At 46.5% G+C, this 13,089-nt stretch overlaps 1 protein-coding gene and 1 long non-coding RNA gene across 5 annotated transcripts in view; both read right to left on the bottom strand.

Moving 5' to 3' along the window:
- The window catches only part of ETS1 (ETS proto-oncogene 1, transcription factor), a 128,394-nt gene that overhangs the window by 51,677 nt on the left and 63,628 nt on the right, over positions 1-13,089 (bottom strand). For 2 of the 4 annotated variants that reach the window (XM_037038299.1, XM_037038301.1), the window contains exon 1: positions 11,961-12,431. The exons of the other annotated variants lie outside the window; for them this stretch is intronic. In XM_037038299.1, the coding sequence (XP_036894194.1) occupies positions 11,961-12,042 (82 nt within the window). In that variant the 5' untranslated portion in view covers positions 12,043-12,431. Of the gene's footprint in view, positions 1-11,960; positions 12,432-13,089 lie in introns of those variants that run through there. 4 annotated transcript variants of the gene reach the window in all.
- LOC118981507 (uncharacterized) lies at positions 9,982-11,925 on the bottom strand. Its single transcript, XR_005065354.1, has 2 exons — positions 11,560-11,925; positions 9,982-10,781 (listed from the first exon to the last, which is right to left on the bottom strand). It is a non-coding gene; the product is annotated as an uncharacterized LOC118981507 (long non-coding RNA).

Here is a 13,089-nt window from a genome sequence, read left to right as displayed (position 1 = left end):
TCAGCCCATCCATCCTAGAAGAGTATGGGTTGGGATAGGAAAAAGCCAGGAAGCTCCTTTAAAAGAGGAGCTCAGAAATGAATGAATGAAGCAGTTAATTAATTAATGCATACTTTAAAAAAAATCAAATCAGAGGTTAACTCCAGGTCCACCACGTAGATACTGATTCATTCCGTGTGTGTTTGTTTTTCTGCAGACACTCCTGTTACATCAAGTAGCCTCAAGGCCTAGACTTGTGCCTCTGAATATCCTCTTCCTGGAGAATTCTCAAGTGTGGCAGGAGCTCTTACTTCATTCCTTGGTTCCCCAGTCTGGAAAATGGGAGCCAAAGCACCAATGCTGAGCACAAGTTTGGTAAATTTAGTTAGACGCTTTCTGTTTATCCTTTTTGAATAAGGAAAGGACCAGTAGTAATTAGATGAACTGTTTTCTTGGCTTTCTCTCTATTACATATCCCAAGGGTCGGTATTTATAGACATACTGAATATTTTCTTTCTTACCCTGATAATAATGAGGAGCCCAGAAAGCCACCACACAGAAGAATGCTGCAAGGAACAAAGTCTCTGATGAGAATATGAGCAAATTTTCTCTCCAAACAGATTCTAAGTTTGTAGGACTTTGCAATTAGAAAGATCTAAGTTCAAATTTGTGACTGGAAAGCTCTATGACCTTGGGGCATTATTTGAGCTTTTCCAAGATGCAATTTATCTTCATAGGCCCGTTTGAAGAACGTGATTGTTTGTGTAAAGCACCTTGCAAAGTGCCTGACCCATGGTAGATACTCTATAAATATGAGTTTCACTTCTCTCACCCCTCCCAACTGAAGACAGATACACACAGAGACCAAAAACAAGCACCCAGCAGTTTTGAAGAACATTTGGTTTCCATTAGGAGGCAAGAAAGGTGTAAGATTGAACTCTTGATCTTCTGTGAAATCTAGGATGCATTTCCTGTACACACACGCATGACTCACCCTGGAGAGTCTGTATGTGCTCATCACACTCTGTATCATACCTCTCGCTAATTCAAGAATTCTCTTGGCATCACCAGTGACTCCGGAGTACTTTCTAAATGTGAACGCATTAACTCTCCGCTGTCTCACAGTGAAAGGCAGCTCCCTTGCAGGGAGCGCCCTTTTTCCAGAATGCAGAGGAGAGTCAGAGATGTAGCCATCATCTGGCAGCTCAGAGTAAAAACAGATTCAAGGGTCCTGATTCTCAGCCAGGCAATAAAACGTAAAAAGATGGCCACTTATAAGTAGACCTGCCCAGTTGTTGGCAGAGAAAAGGGTCAAACGATTCACAAGGAGGGGGTGAGCCAGAGGCCCAAACCTCCCCCCACCCCCATTTAAGGAGACAGGCTAAGATTTGCTTTTCGAGCCTGAGTTTTCCCGGCGTCCAAGTTAGTGCCCAGATCCAAACGTAACAAACATAAACCTATCACCTCCATTTTTTTGCTGCAACCAGGTGTACCACCCCCTAGTTCCCATTCCCACCTCCTCCCCTGTCATCCGGAGCCCCCAAGGGCACTGCAGGCCACTTAGAATTATGCTTACTCTCAAGGAGACCGTAACATGCCAGCAGGCTACTTGTCAGTGTTACAATCTGTGGGTTGACCTTGGGATGCTCTGGTTTCCAGAACAAACAAAACAAAATGGGAGAGGACCTAATTTTTTGCCAAGGAGCAATACATTGCTTTAGGGAGATAATCTAATATAACTTTGCTAAACTCTGTGTACATAGCTGGTGCCGTGGCAAATGCCCCTACTCGGAAAAGAAACTAACAGGAGGGAAGCTCCCTCATCTGTAATCAATTCTTACCTGCTCCTCCGGCACAATTCTTTCTTTCCCATGACATGCAGCATGAAATTCAAAGGTTTGGGGTTTTGTTTTGTTCTTTCCCCAAGTGCTCCTCCAGTTACTGGAGGTCTTACCAGTCATTAAAAGTGGACTTTGTTTGCTACAAAAAGTAAACTGAGTCACAGAAGACCAAAGCCATACACCCTATATTTCAACATAAGAAATACAGGTAGGACAGGAATTCTTTTCAAAACTCTTAAGACAAAAAAAAAGTATTTCTCAAAGTCCAAGGACAAGCTACACCAGAGGGAAATTGCATATTTGTCTAGTAGCCTATGAAGTAACTCACGTTTGGGTTTTTTTGTTTTTTTTTTTTTACTTCCTGAGAAACTAACTTGCCATCTTAGTTAAAGGTTGGCCAGTACCCTGACCCCCTGGAAAACTCTGCCACTTTTCCTGATCCTATGTCACAGTGATCTGCGCCACCCACTCAAAGCTCAATTAATGTGTGTGGGACTGACTACGTATAGAATAAGTAGGGGAAGCCATGTCTAGCAAAAGAGAAAAGGGTGTCTTGTTGACATTTCTGACCTCTAGCTCATGTTGTTATTGTTCTTTACTATTGTTATTATTGTCACAGTGACTACACGATGTACTCATCGAACCAAGGAAACATTTAAAATGTGGGGGTCTGAATGGAAATGACGGGGGGGGTTAGAGACTCGCCTCACGGTCTAGCATGGCCACTTACCATGTAACCTCAGAAAACAAGCAGCGTCGCTGATCTGCAGTCTTCCTGTTTGTAAAATGTTGGCAGCTCAAAGGGTTACTCTGAGGCTCGAACGGGACACGGTCACACGGCAAACTGCAAACTGCTACCAGGTTATAGCCCAGTGTTAAGTGAACTGGTATGCAGTTAGCACCAACAGACCTCAGTATCTGCCCAAATTCAACAAGCATCCAAACACGTATCTCTAAGCACCCTGGAGGCAGCCAAGAGGGAACTTTAGAGTTAGCTGTAGCTGGGCTTGAACCTCAACTCCTCGGTGCACCAGCTGTGTGACCTTGGGCAAGTTGTTTAACCTCTTAGTTTCTTCATCTGTGAAGTGAGAATAACACTTAGCTATTAGGGATTAGGGTCAAATAATAAAGTTTGGGGCACACTCATAAGTTAACGCATTCATAAGATAGCACCCAGTAAGAGAAAGGAAACAAAACAGAAAGGGAAAGGTGAGTGGATGTTAAATTTGACCCTGGTATCCAGGGCAGTTTTTCTTGTTTTTCCCCAAAGCCAGCATGCTGATCTTAGGTCTCTTCTTCTAGAAGAAAAGGGCAACTGTGATGGGCCTTCCTCCAAACACAGAAACAACATCAAGAACATGATTCTCAGATAACAACCGTGTGTGAGCGGGCATGCTGCCACTGCGGCAGAGAAGCCTTTGAAAAGCTTGCCCCACCCCGACACACACTTGCAGCTTCCTGCATGGCTGGGGAAACCAAGGCAGGGGGTATCCTGTCTGCCCAAACTCTGTGGGCGGTCCGGTCCAGACCTGCTCAAGGGTCACTGGCTGCTGCGCAGACAGCGTTCTGTGAGCGGCCAGAAACAAGTGGGCCTGGGCCCTTCCCTCTGTGCAAACAGGAGGCAGGGGCCCTGACTCCACGGGTATGTCAGGAAGAGGCACCAAGGTGGCTTTCGGCAGAATGCATTCCCGCTGCAGGAGGGAGCTGTTTATGTAGACAGCAGTGCACTGAGAAGGGGCAGCGTCAATGAAATAAGCTCTCGGCTCAGACCACACGCTCAGCCCTGAGGATGCAGCTGGGGCTGGCTGCCTCACCTCCCGGACCCCTAACCTCCATCTCCTTCCTCCAGACCGGGCCCCGCACCAGAGCTCCTTTCCGCTGCAACTGTAGCAAAGGCTTATGGAAAAAGGAAGCTGTTTCATGCAGGGGGACCAAGGGGGAAGCATGACTCCTGGTCCAACATCACCTGGGACCAGGTGCTGGTTTCTGTCACTGTCGGCGAGGCCGGTCACAATTTCTAACATCTCTGTCTATGAAAGGGAACCTACACAGATAGGCTAAAAATTCTCCCAGGGAGGGCTGCATTGTGGTTAACAGAATTTGGGGGTTAACAGAATTGGGGGGACAAGGTAAACCACTTTGCCTACCACTTGAATACAGTGTATGCTCTCTGGAAGTTTTAATTATTTTTAATGTTAGAGTCACAAAAAGTCAGCGTTAAGAGAAAGCTTATAGGCCACCTTCTCCAGTTAATTTTTCTTGAGTGATGAAGAACATGAGATCCAAGGTCACAGAAATAAATAGTTGCAGAGCCAGGGCTAGAATCAAGGTCTCCAGACATTGGTGAGCCCCCAGAGCGGTCATTCTGCTCATTCTGTACACTGTATTTACTCCCACTAAGCTGACAGGTGTGCCCTTATCATTCATGAATTCTCATTGCATTTCATGCAGTTCATTGCTATTTCAGTGGTAGAAGACAACCTATGGATAATGTATAACATTAACTTAAATCTAGGCAAAGAACATCAAATAGAAAAATGTATAAATACCAGAAGTATAAAAGTCATCACGTAAGACCTCTGCCAGAAATCTCCTGCAATTCATTTTCTGAAGGCTATTTTAAAATTAGACTCCACAACACACTCTGATTTTAAACCTTTAATGATAAGTAATGAAATACCATAGCACAAAACTGTAGTTGCACAACAATGTCATTAATCGAGAGCAGAGGTTCCTAAGTACTTCAAAGATTTACCAGATTTAGGAATTCCCTGCCCTGACCTAGATTCTTTCTTTTTTTCATTTGCACCTGGAAAATATGGACCTGGTTGATTCTGTCACCATCTCTGAGGTTTAACGCTTCGTCTGATCAACTGATATGGAGGCTTCGACAACTAACAGTCTGAGTGGGAGGTGAAGTCATGCTACCAAACAAGGCCCGTCAGGCCTCTTCAACAACACTGCTCTGTCCTTGAACTTCTCCCTTCTTTCAAAGGCAAAATTCATCCTGAGATGCCAAATGCCCTCACATAGTTCCTGCCCTTAGGCTTCCTTCTCTTGGCCCACAGGAGGGTTTCTCCCAAAAGTCTATGAGATGTCACTCACATGCTTCCATCTCTTTTTTGATTCTTCTTTGGTTGTTGCATTGGTTCATCTATCCTTTCTTACTCTTTTCTAGGTATCATTCTTCTTTGTTTCTCTTTTTTTAGGCAGAAGGGATGTTGCAATGAAATCCACCATTCCCTTCCTCCTTTTCTAAAAAATGAAGGGCTTGCTTTGCACTTTGTAGTTTTACCTACTTGAATGATACCAAACAATGCTCTTTTCTGGCCCTATTTGATCTCAACAGAACTTCTCACCTTGGATAAGCATTGAAACAGAAAACAACCACTTTAGTTGTCTTCACTTGTGTCATGATAACACCCCCTACTCAAAAGCTCTCTCTCTCCCACCCCCGCCCCTCCCTCCATGCAAAAAGTTTACAGTTACTCCGCAGAACCTTGCAAAACAAAAATTCACAGCTTAGCACTGCTCCCCAAAGCTACCAAGAGGTTTCAGATGCTTGAAGTGAACTTGTTTGAGGTTGATTTTTTAGTTGCTTCTCAGGCACTGAGAAATATTATATTATACGTCAAAAACACTTCAAAATATGCCCCAGGGCTGGGTGGGGGGAAACCACATTGCACTTGAACCGCTTCAAACTCTTAGTCTGCCCTCTTTGCTTACTTTGGATAGTCTGAATCCTAAGATTAGCAGCTAAGAGTAGACATTAAAGGGGTATTATCATTCAAATTCGGTGTCTGATAGTTGACCCTTCTTTGCCAGTTTATGTCTATTGTTCTGGTGTAATTAGTAATGGTGCCCATTACACTCTCCACAGTGTCACGGTTTGGAGAGGAAAGTATAAGGTCTCCCAATCCATATGCCATGGAGATCTGCAAGCCAATAGCCTAAAACTCTGCAATGCTACTTTAGGTCTTAGAGCATGATTTGGGTCAATGTTTTACAATTTTCAGAGAAAGAGCTAAATGCTACAGAAAAGAACTGAAAAATGTTGATAGGGCCTTAAGAAGCCACATTTGAAAGGGTCAATAACAGGTTTGCACCCAAGCAGCAGAAACTGGAACGCACCTGGGAAATATAATGAAGTTGGCCAAGTAATCAATAAATATTTACGGCTTGAACAGCAATATTTCAAGTGTGCCTGTAAGCATGGCTCCCTGCCAATGAAATTGGATCTCCTGCAACCTACACTACAGACCAATTTCTTTCTGTATCTGCATGGAGACTATAAACTGCACAATTAAATTAAAAAGGTAACACAGATAGACACAGGGCTTCAGAGAGGGAGCCAAGAAGGAACAGCCTGTTTGTGCAGTTCGAAAAACATCTACTGACAGTATGAAAGGAGATATCTTTAACCCAACTGAGAAGAGCAAAAATTAGCTATAGACACTTGGCAAGTGAAGATGATAGATTTAAGGATTGTCTTGGCATTCCTAACCCTGAGTTAAGGGCTTAACAGCTATAAGCAAAGAAGAGACCTAGAATGTTGTTAACATAGAGACAAATCCCACCAGAGATTCTGTCTAAGCAGAGACATGGGGCCAACATTTCATTTCGGAACAGCCAGATAGAAACAGGGCAACTATATACAAATTCTTCTGTGATGACTGTGGGCCCAAGGATGTTAATTATTTGGAGAAAATGCTCCCATTGGGCAGTGATGGAGGAGCCAATACCTTACCCTCAGACCAGTAGCCAGGCTGACTCCTAGGGCTCACTTTCACTCTTGTGCCAGAGTAACTACAAACGGTGAGCCCTGACCCATGAAACGGACTTGGAAACACTAAATTTCAGAAACACAAAAAATTACTGTGTAGATGGCAGATCAGCAGATGTAGGTACCTCTGGCCTCTTTGCAAACAGAAAAATTAAACTACAACCGAATAAAGAAAGTGAACTCGCTGCTGATCTGTGTCTCTTGTCACCGAGGTTGTGAGATGATGTGCAGAGCAGTGCCCATGATGAAAGGGATAAGCTAGCAGAATCGGGAAGCTCTGGGGAAGATGTGTTCTTGGAAGTGAACACAATCACCTCCCTATCTGCAAGAGTGAACATGTCAGAATTCACTGGGAAGTTAAGAACCCTGGTCCTCTGCTTGGTGATTGCAGGCAAGCATTGCTGAACCTTACTGCATCTTCCTAAAGCAGCACACCTGACTGCCGGGTCTGGAGACAGTGCATGGAGAGACCCTTTCCCCAGGCTCAGGGGAGTCGGGCAGGGTAGCTGGGAGACCGACCCTCTTCAACCCCCAAAGCACCAACCATCACTGCCTTCTCATACGCCCCTCCCCTTCCCCGCTTTCAATGTCCAGAGTTTCTATGAATAACACTGTGCTTTTACTTTAAGCACAAAATGCCTGCAACAGCTCATCGGTTTGTAATTTTCTAACAGTGTGGCCTTGGGCAAGTTGTGCACCTCTCTGAATATCATTTCCTTCATTTCAAAATAGATAAAATAAGGCCTCCCCCACCCCAGAGTTAGTGTGGAATGTAAACGTGCAATTTTGTGTTCAAGTGCCAAGTACGTAAGGCAGGCTCATTATGTGCTTCCGGAAGACCCTATAACTGGTAAATGCCCGAATCTACCTTCATTGTAAGCTCCCGGAGTGCCACCACAGCCGTGGGTCATTCCTTCCACAACCCAGATGGGCGTCTATTCGTGCTGCTGCTGCAGCCTTTGTAGAGTTATCTGTGCTTTGGGAAATAGAGAACCCCACTTTCTTGAAAAATCCTGACCTACACCAAACCAGCTCTGGGTTTGCAGAAATTCTGATGGAGGCCAGAGTAAGCTGAGCTCTGGGAGGCTGAGCATGGCTGTTTTGTCTCCTAAAAGGAGGTGATCTCCTCCAGGGTGGTCTGGTCTCTTTAAGAAAGAAAAAAAGTTACACAGACCAAAAAAAAAAAAAAAAACAGCAATACAAACCAACCAAAAATGCCAGGAATGCAAGCTCTGCCAACCAAATAAATAAATAAAATGTGAGATACTTTATAATAACTGGACACGATGCATTTCTCAAGTCTGCATAATTGAAATACTCTACTTTTCCATCAACCCTGCAAATATCCCCATGGCCTCTAGTCTTGGTGGCGTTTTTGCCCTTTAGTAGCATTGACAAAGCCCATCACCCAAAGTAACCAACTGACCCTTGCGCCTTTGGCTCCAAGAGTCAAGACTTGGAGATCCTCTGACACTCTGAGAGTTACCCATCCCAGAGTTTGCTCCCTGGAGCACAGAATGAGTGTGAGCAAAGAGGTGTGTCATATAGTGACGGCCCCCATCACACATTTCAAGGGCCCCCTGAAAATTCTACACCAATCAGGGTCATTTTTGCTGTTGTCGATTTGTTTTCCAGTCGGCCGTTAAATATAATTTACTATGGGTCAGGCACTGTTTTAAGATTTTGCACACACTAATAGATTTAATTCTCTGATCAACCTGTGAAGTAGAACAAGTATCACACTCATTTTAGAGATGCCGGAGCTGGAACAGAGAGATTAAGCAATTTTTCCAGAGTCATGCAGCTGGTAAGGGGCAGAGCTGGGATTCAAACTCAGACAGGTTGGCTCCAGAATCCCACCCCTGAACCGCTGGACTCTTTAGTCATTAATGGAGTGTGGTCCTCGGGGATCTGGAAGTACAGTGAGCAAGCGATCCTAGTAGCCTGGGCTACTCTGCCTTCCTTTCTTGTCCACACAGGGACTGATAAAAGAGACCGGGAGAGGGACAAAGCTCCTCCCTATCTCTGAGGACAATGCAGGTCCCCAAAGGAAGGACATCATCTACCGGGGTTGGAAGGGGACCAAAACTTTTCATTTTTGTAACACAGCACGCAGCCAGAATCAGAACCCCCGCTCTTCCCTGGGTATTGCCCTCACCTCACCAGGAAGGTGGGGTGCAAAGGAGAGAAAAAATGAAGAGGCTTGGGAATGTATTTGCTCTGCGCCCCAGCTCCCCCACCCCTAAGCTGCAAGGTCCACGCCAGGAGGGATCTCCATGGGCACTCAATAGCTTTGTTTGGTTAGCCCATTTAAGATCTGAGACCCCAGCCATCACACACTGCAATCAACATGGTACATCTTGCCACTCAGAAGAAACATTCAGTATCAATGTACATGCATGTGAATTTGGTACTGAAAGCTGTCAAAACCCCTGTGAGGTCTCANGGGGTGCAAAGGAGAGAAAAAATGAAGAGGCTTGGGAATGTATTTGCTCTGCACCCCAGCCCGCCCCCCCCCACCCCTAAGCTACAAGGTCCACGCCAGGAGGGAACTCCATGGGCACTCAATAGCTTTGTTCGGTTAGCCCATTTAAGATCTGAGACCCCTGTCATCACACACTGCAATCAACATGGTACATCTTGCCACTCAGAAGAAACATTCAGTATCAATGTACATGCATGTGAATTTGGTACTGAAAGCTGTCAAAACCCCTGTGAGGTCTCAATCTAAAATAAAGGGCCTTGACCAAGTCCTATCCACAGAGACAGGCAAAGAGGTGATCCAGCAGTCCTGTCTCTACACCCCGCCTCCCTCCCGCCTGACTTTAACTCTCACATAATGGGAGTGGGGGCCAGGGTGGGGCAACCTGGTTTAATTATTTAAACCAGATAAGATCCCAAACCAGTCGTCCCCACGCATAAGAAACTAAACACCCCAAAGAATCATTCTGACAAATATGTAAGTCACAGCTGTAGACACACAGCCACGCTGCGAGAAGTTAAACTTTAAACACATGTCCTGCATGGTCTGATGGGCAAAGCAAATCCTCACTTAGCCAGTGTCTTCTCCTCCCACCATAAAAGCAGGCAGTCAGACCAGTGTTTTTTTATCTCCTTTCACCTGCAAGTTAAAGTCGCAACTGAAGTTTCTTCCCCGAGCTTTTCAAAGGTACCACTCAAGGCAAGGGCACACTGCGAAGTTAGAAACATGGAAACATGGGCTCATTTTACTTCAGTAGCTGGCTCGCTAGATATTCTTACCTTCTCTGTGCCTCTGTTTCCCTCTTCCCTCTCTAAGGTATGGGTGTCATATTCACACGTTTCTAAACACCCAGAAGTAAATTAACTAAAACTTGGTTATTGTATTCTGTACATGTATTTTCAATTTTCTTCCTTTCTTTTCCCCAAGACAGTGCCAGAAATATAACAAATGGCAGATTTTCATTTCAATGACTGCCCAATTTCTTTAACCAGTTGAAACTGTATTGCATGGAAGGCCATTTACAAAACCTAACCAGTGGCTTGTAAGCCTTTTTCGAAAAAGAGAAGCAAATAAAGGTGCTTCTTATAATGGATGTGACCATTGCATTAGGCCTTACTCTACCCATTTTACAGATGGAAAAACCAACGGAAGTTCCATACTCGGGGTTTATTTTTTATCAATAAGCAAAATAACAGCATAAGATACACAAATCCCTAATATTGAACATTCAGTTCCCTTCAAAATTGCCTAGCTGTTTTTGTGTCACCTAAAACATGTATTAGAGCCACTATTTCATCCCCAGCACACAGGACCCACCGTGGGGTGTGAACTGACACATCTATACGATATTCCACAATGACCGAATCTGTGAACACTCACACAACTAAGCCATTCTGAAGGGGAAGACCTGTTAGCTGAGTTCGTATCTCTGCGAAGAACTCCCCTGTCACTTCTTGTATATATGGTTTGAATCAGTTGCGACTAAAGAACTTAATTCTGGCTTCTCTGAACCCCCAAATGAGACTGTCTTCGCAACATCATTTTTGAATCGTAGCTTTAAGTGCCACAAATGTGCCTATGGCTCCAGATGATGTCAGCCTCGCTCTGACCCTCCATCATCATCCGCGTGACACAAACAAGCCCCAGCCTCCTTTGTGCGCTTCCCAGTGATCAATACTGGGGTTGAGCAGGGCGTCTAAGAGCAGAGGACACGCCGTGTCTTCACTAACATTTCTGAAGGGTCTCCAAACGACAAAACAGAGACTTGGCTTGTGTGGAAACTTGAAGCAGATACAGAAAGAGTTCGAATAAGCAACTCATTATGGCCGAGGCATTAAGTGAAAGCCACCGGGAGCAGCAGCGGCTCAACTTATTGATAAGCTGATACACAGCAGCACGTTGTCGCTGTTAATTATTTTCCAGAAAGCATCACCTTCCCTCTGTATCCTTCTACATAGCTTTACCTCCAGGATCACTAATCTCCAAGGATAACTGGCGGTTCCTATCCTAAAAGAAATCATCTTTTCTTCTTAAACTGCATTGACTCCATGAATAATGGAGTGTCAGACTCCATTAAACTGTTTAGCACCAAAAATCGTGCTAAGACAAAATGAAATTTCTTTTCTATCCCTTTCTTCTTTAAAAAATCCTTCAAATCAAAGAGGAGGACACCACCACCCACTTAACCCAAGACGACGCAAAGTCATGATGGGTGTTGGGATGTTTTCCCTCTTCTAACAAATCTTTAGCACCAGAGGGCAAATTTATGGTAGATTAGAAAGATGGATAAAGTGAGTAATCTGCATGAAAAGAATCAGTATGTGCCCTGAAGTTAAGACGTGCCTTTGGACTCTCCTCCCATCAACTCGTCCTCCCTCCAGAAAAGAGGAGGTAGAGAGCAAAGGGGCATGTGACAGGGAGCTCAGGAAGGCAAGACATGTGAAAATGCCCTTGAGGGCCAGCCTGTTAGACACCTTTTCCCCTCTTACTGCCCAGGGCCCCCCATCCAGGTCCTTTTCGGGGGGGACACAGAGTGAGGGGATTGATATCTTCTGCGACAGTGTTCATCCCCCTCAACGTTGGGGATGAAGCCAGACGGTTCTCGCTCATTTGGAAAAATAAAGAAACGGGAATGCAGGCGTTGAACATTCTATAAGCTTTCCCCCACTCCTCACAAAACCACAGCTGTGAAAATAAATACCACCCCCCAAACCAGGGTCTCTGGCCACCAGCAGTCCTCCTCTTCCTCTCTCCAGCTGCCACCAGCCTCGCCCGCAGGCAGAAACGCGCTGCCTGGAAGGAAATTGCTAGGCGGGGAGGAGCGGGGAGACCCTGGCCGAGAACTGGGTTGTGCGCCTCAGCCGTCACCACTCACCCGGGGAGGGGAAAAGCTCCAGATCCACTTTTTCCGTCTTTATGATGGTGAGAGTAGGTTTGAGATCGACGGCCGCCTTCATGGTGCCAGGAGTAGGGGACAGACAGGATGATGGCAAGTTTGCTCTTTATTCTTGTTTGTCTTTTTAATGGGGATTTGTAACAGGGGAAAGGGGACGAGAGCGATCCAATTTTCTTCACTAAAAATCTCAAATTCTCGCCGCCTTTCCCCCGCGCCCAGAAGATGAGCGCCCGGCACTCTCTAACGAAGTTGGCACTTTGCGGGAAAGTCTGCGCGCTCCGGGTCCCAGGCTCGCCTGTGCCGCGGCGCTCCCTCCTCGCCGGTGCCCGCTCCCTCCTCTCCGCCGCAGGCTGCCTCTGCTCGTCCCCGTTCCCCGGAGCCCTCCCTCCCGCGCGCGCTCTTCCCTCCTCTTTAGGGCGTTTCTCTCTGCGCCGAGCCAGGCGCCGGGTTTGCGCCTCTTTCCCCACTGCCCGCCTCAACCCCCCCAACCTCATCCTCCACCCCTACCCCGCCCCACCAGGACCTCCGCAGGGGGGAGGGCAGGCGGGGCCGCGGGGAGGGGCGGGGCGGGTGGTGGCTGGCAGGACCCGCGGCCAATCGCCAGCGGCCGCCCAAAGCGAAAGAAAGGTGGGCGGAGCGCCCGGCAGCCGGCTCCCGCTCCCCTAGGACACCGCAGCAAGGCCGAGGAGGGGTAGGTGTGGAATGGTGCGCGCCCTGGCTCTGCCGGTGGTGTCCAGAGCGCGGAGGCTCAGGGTCGCCGGGAGTGGGCTGCGTGCGGAGACTCCCGGACCACATCGGAAAAGTCCCCCTGATTCTCCACGCATTCTTGAGGGATTGGTCATTCGCTCAGGCCCTCTCCCGGTAGCAGCATAGTTTTCGAAGTGCGTGTACATCATTCATTCACAAAGACTGACACACAGGACGTGAAGCATGCCAGGAAGGGGTTATGCGTGCAAGTAGGCGCAGGACACTCGCGAGCCAGTGTCCTCGGGGGGCTTTAGAGAGACTGGACTCCAACCCGTGAGTCAGGAATCAATCGAAATGGTGTTTCTGGAGACCCTTTCAGAATCTACCAGCGCAATCAAGAATAGATGGACCTGCCCTTGAT

Source organism: Sturnira hondurensis, unplaced genomic scaffold (assembly GCF_014824575.4).
Source record: "Sturnira hondurensis isolate 20B ecotype Veracruz unplaced genomic scaffold, ASM1482457v3 Scaffold0024152, whole genome shotgun sequence".
NCBI classification, from domain to species: domain Eukaryota; kingdom Metazoa; phylum Chordata; class Mammalia; order Chiroptera; family Phyllostomidae; genus Sturnira; species Sturnira hondurensis.
This window is presented reverse-complemented; position numbering and strand designations above follow the sequence as displayed.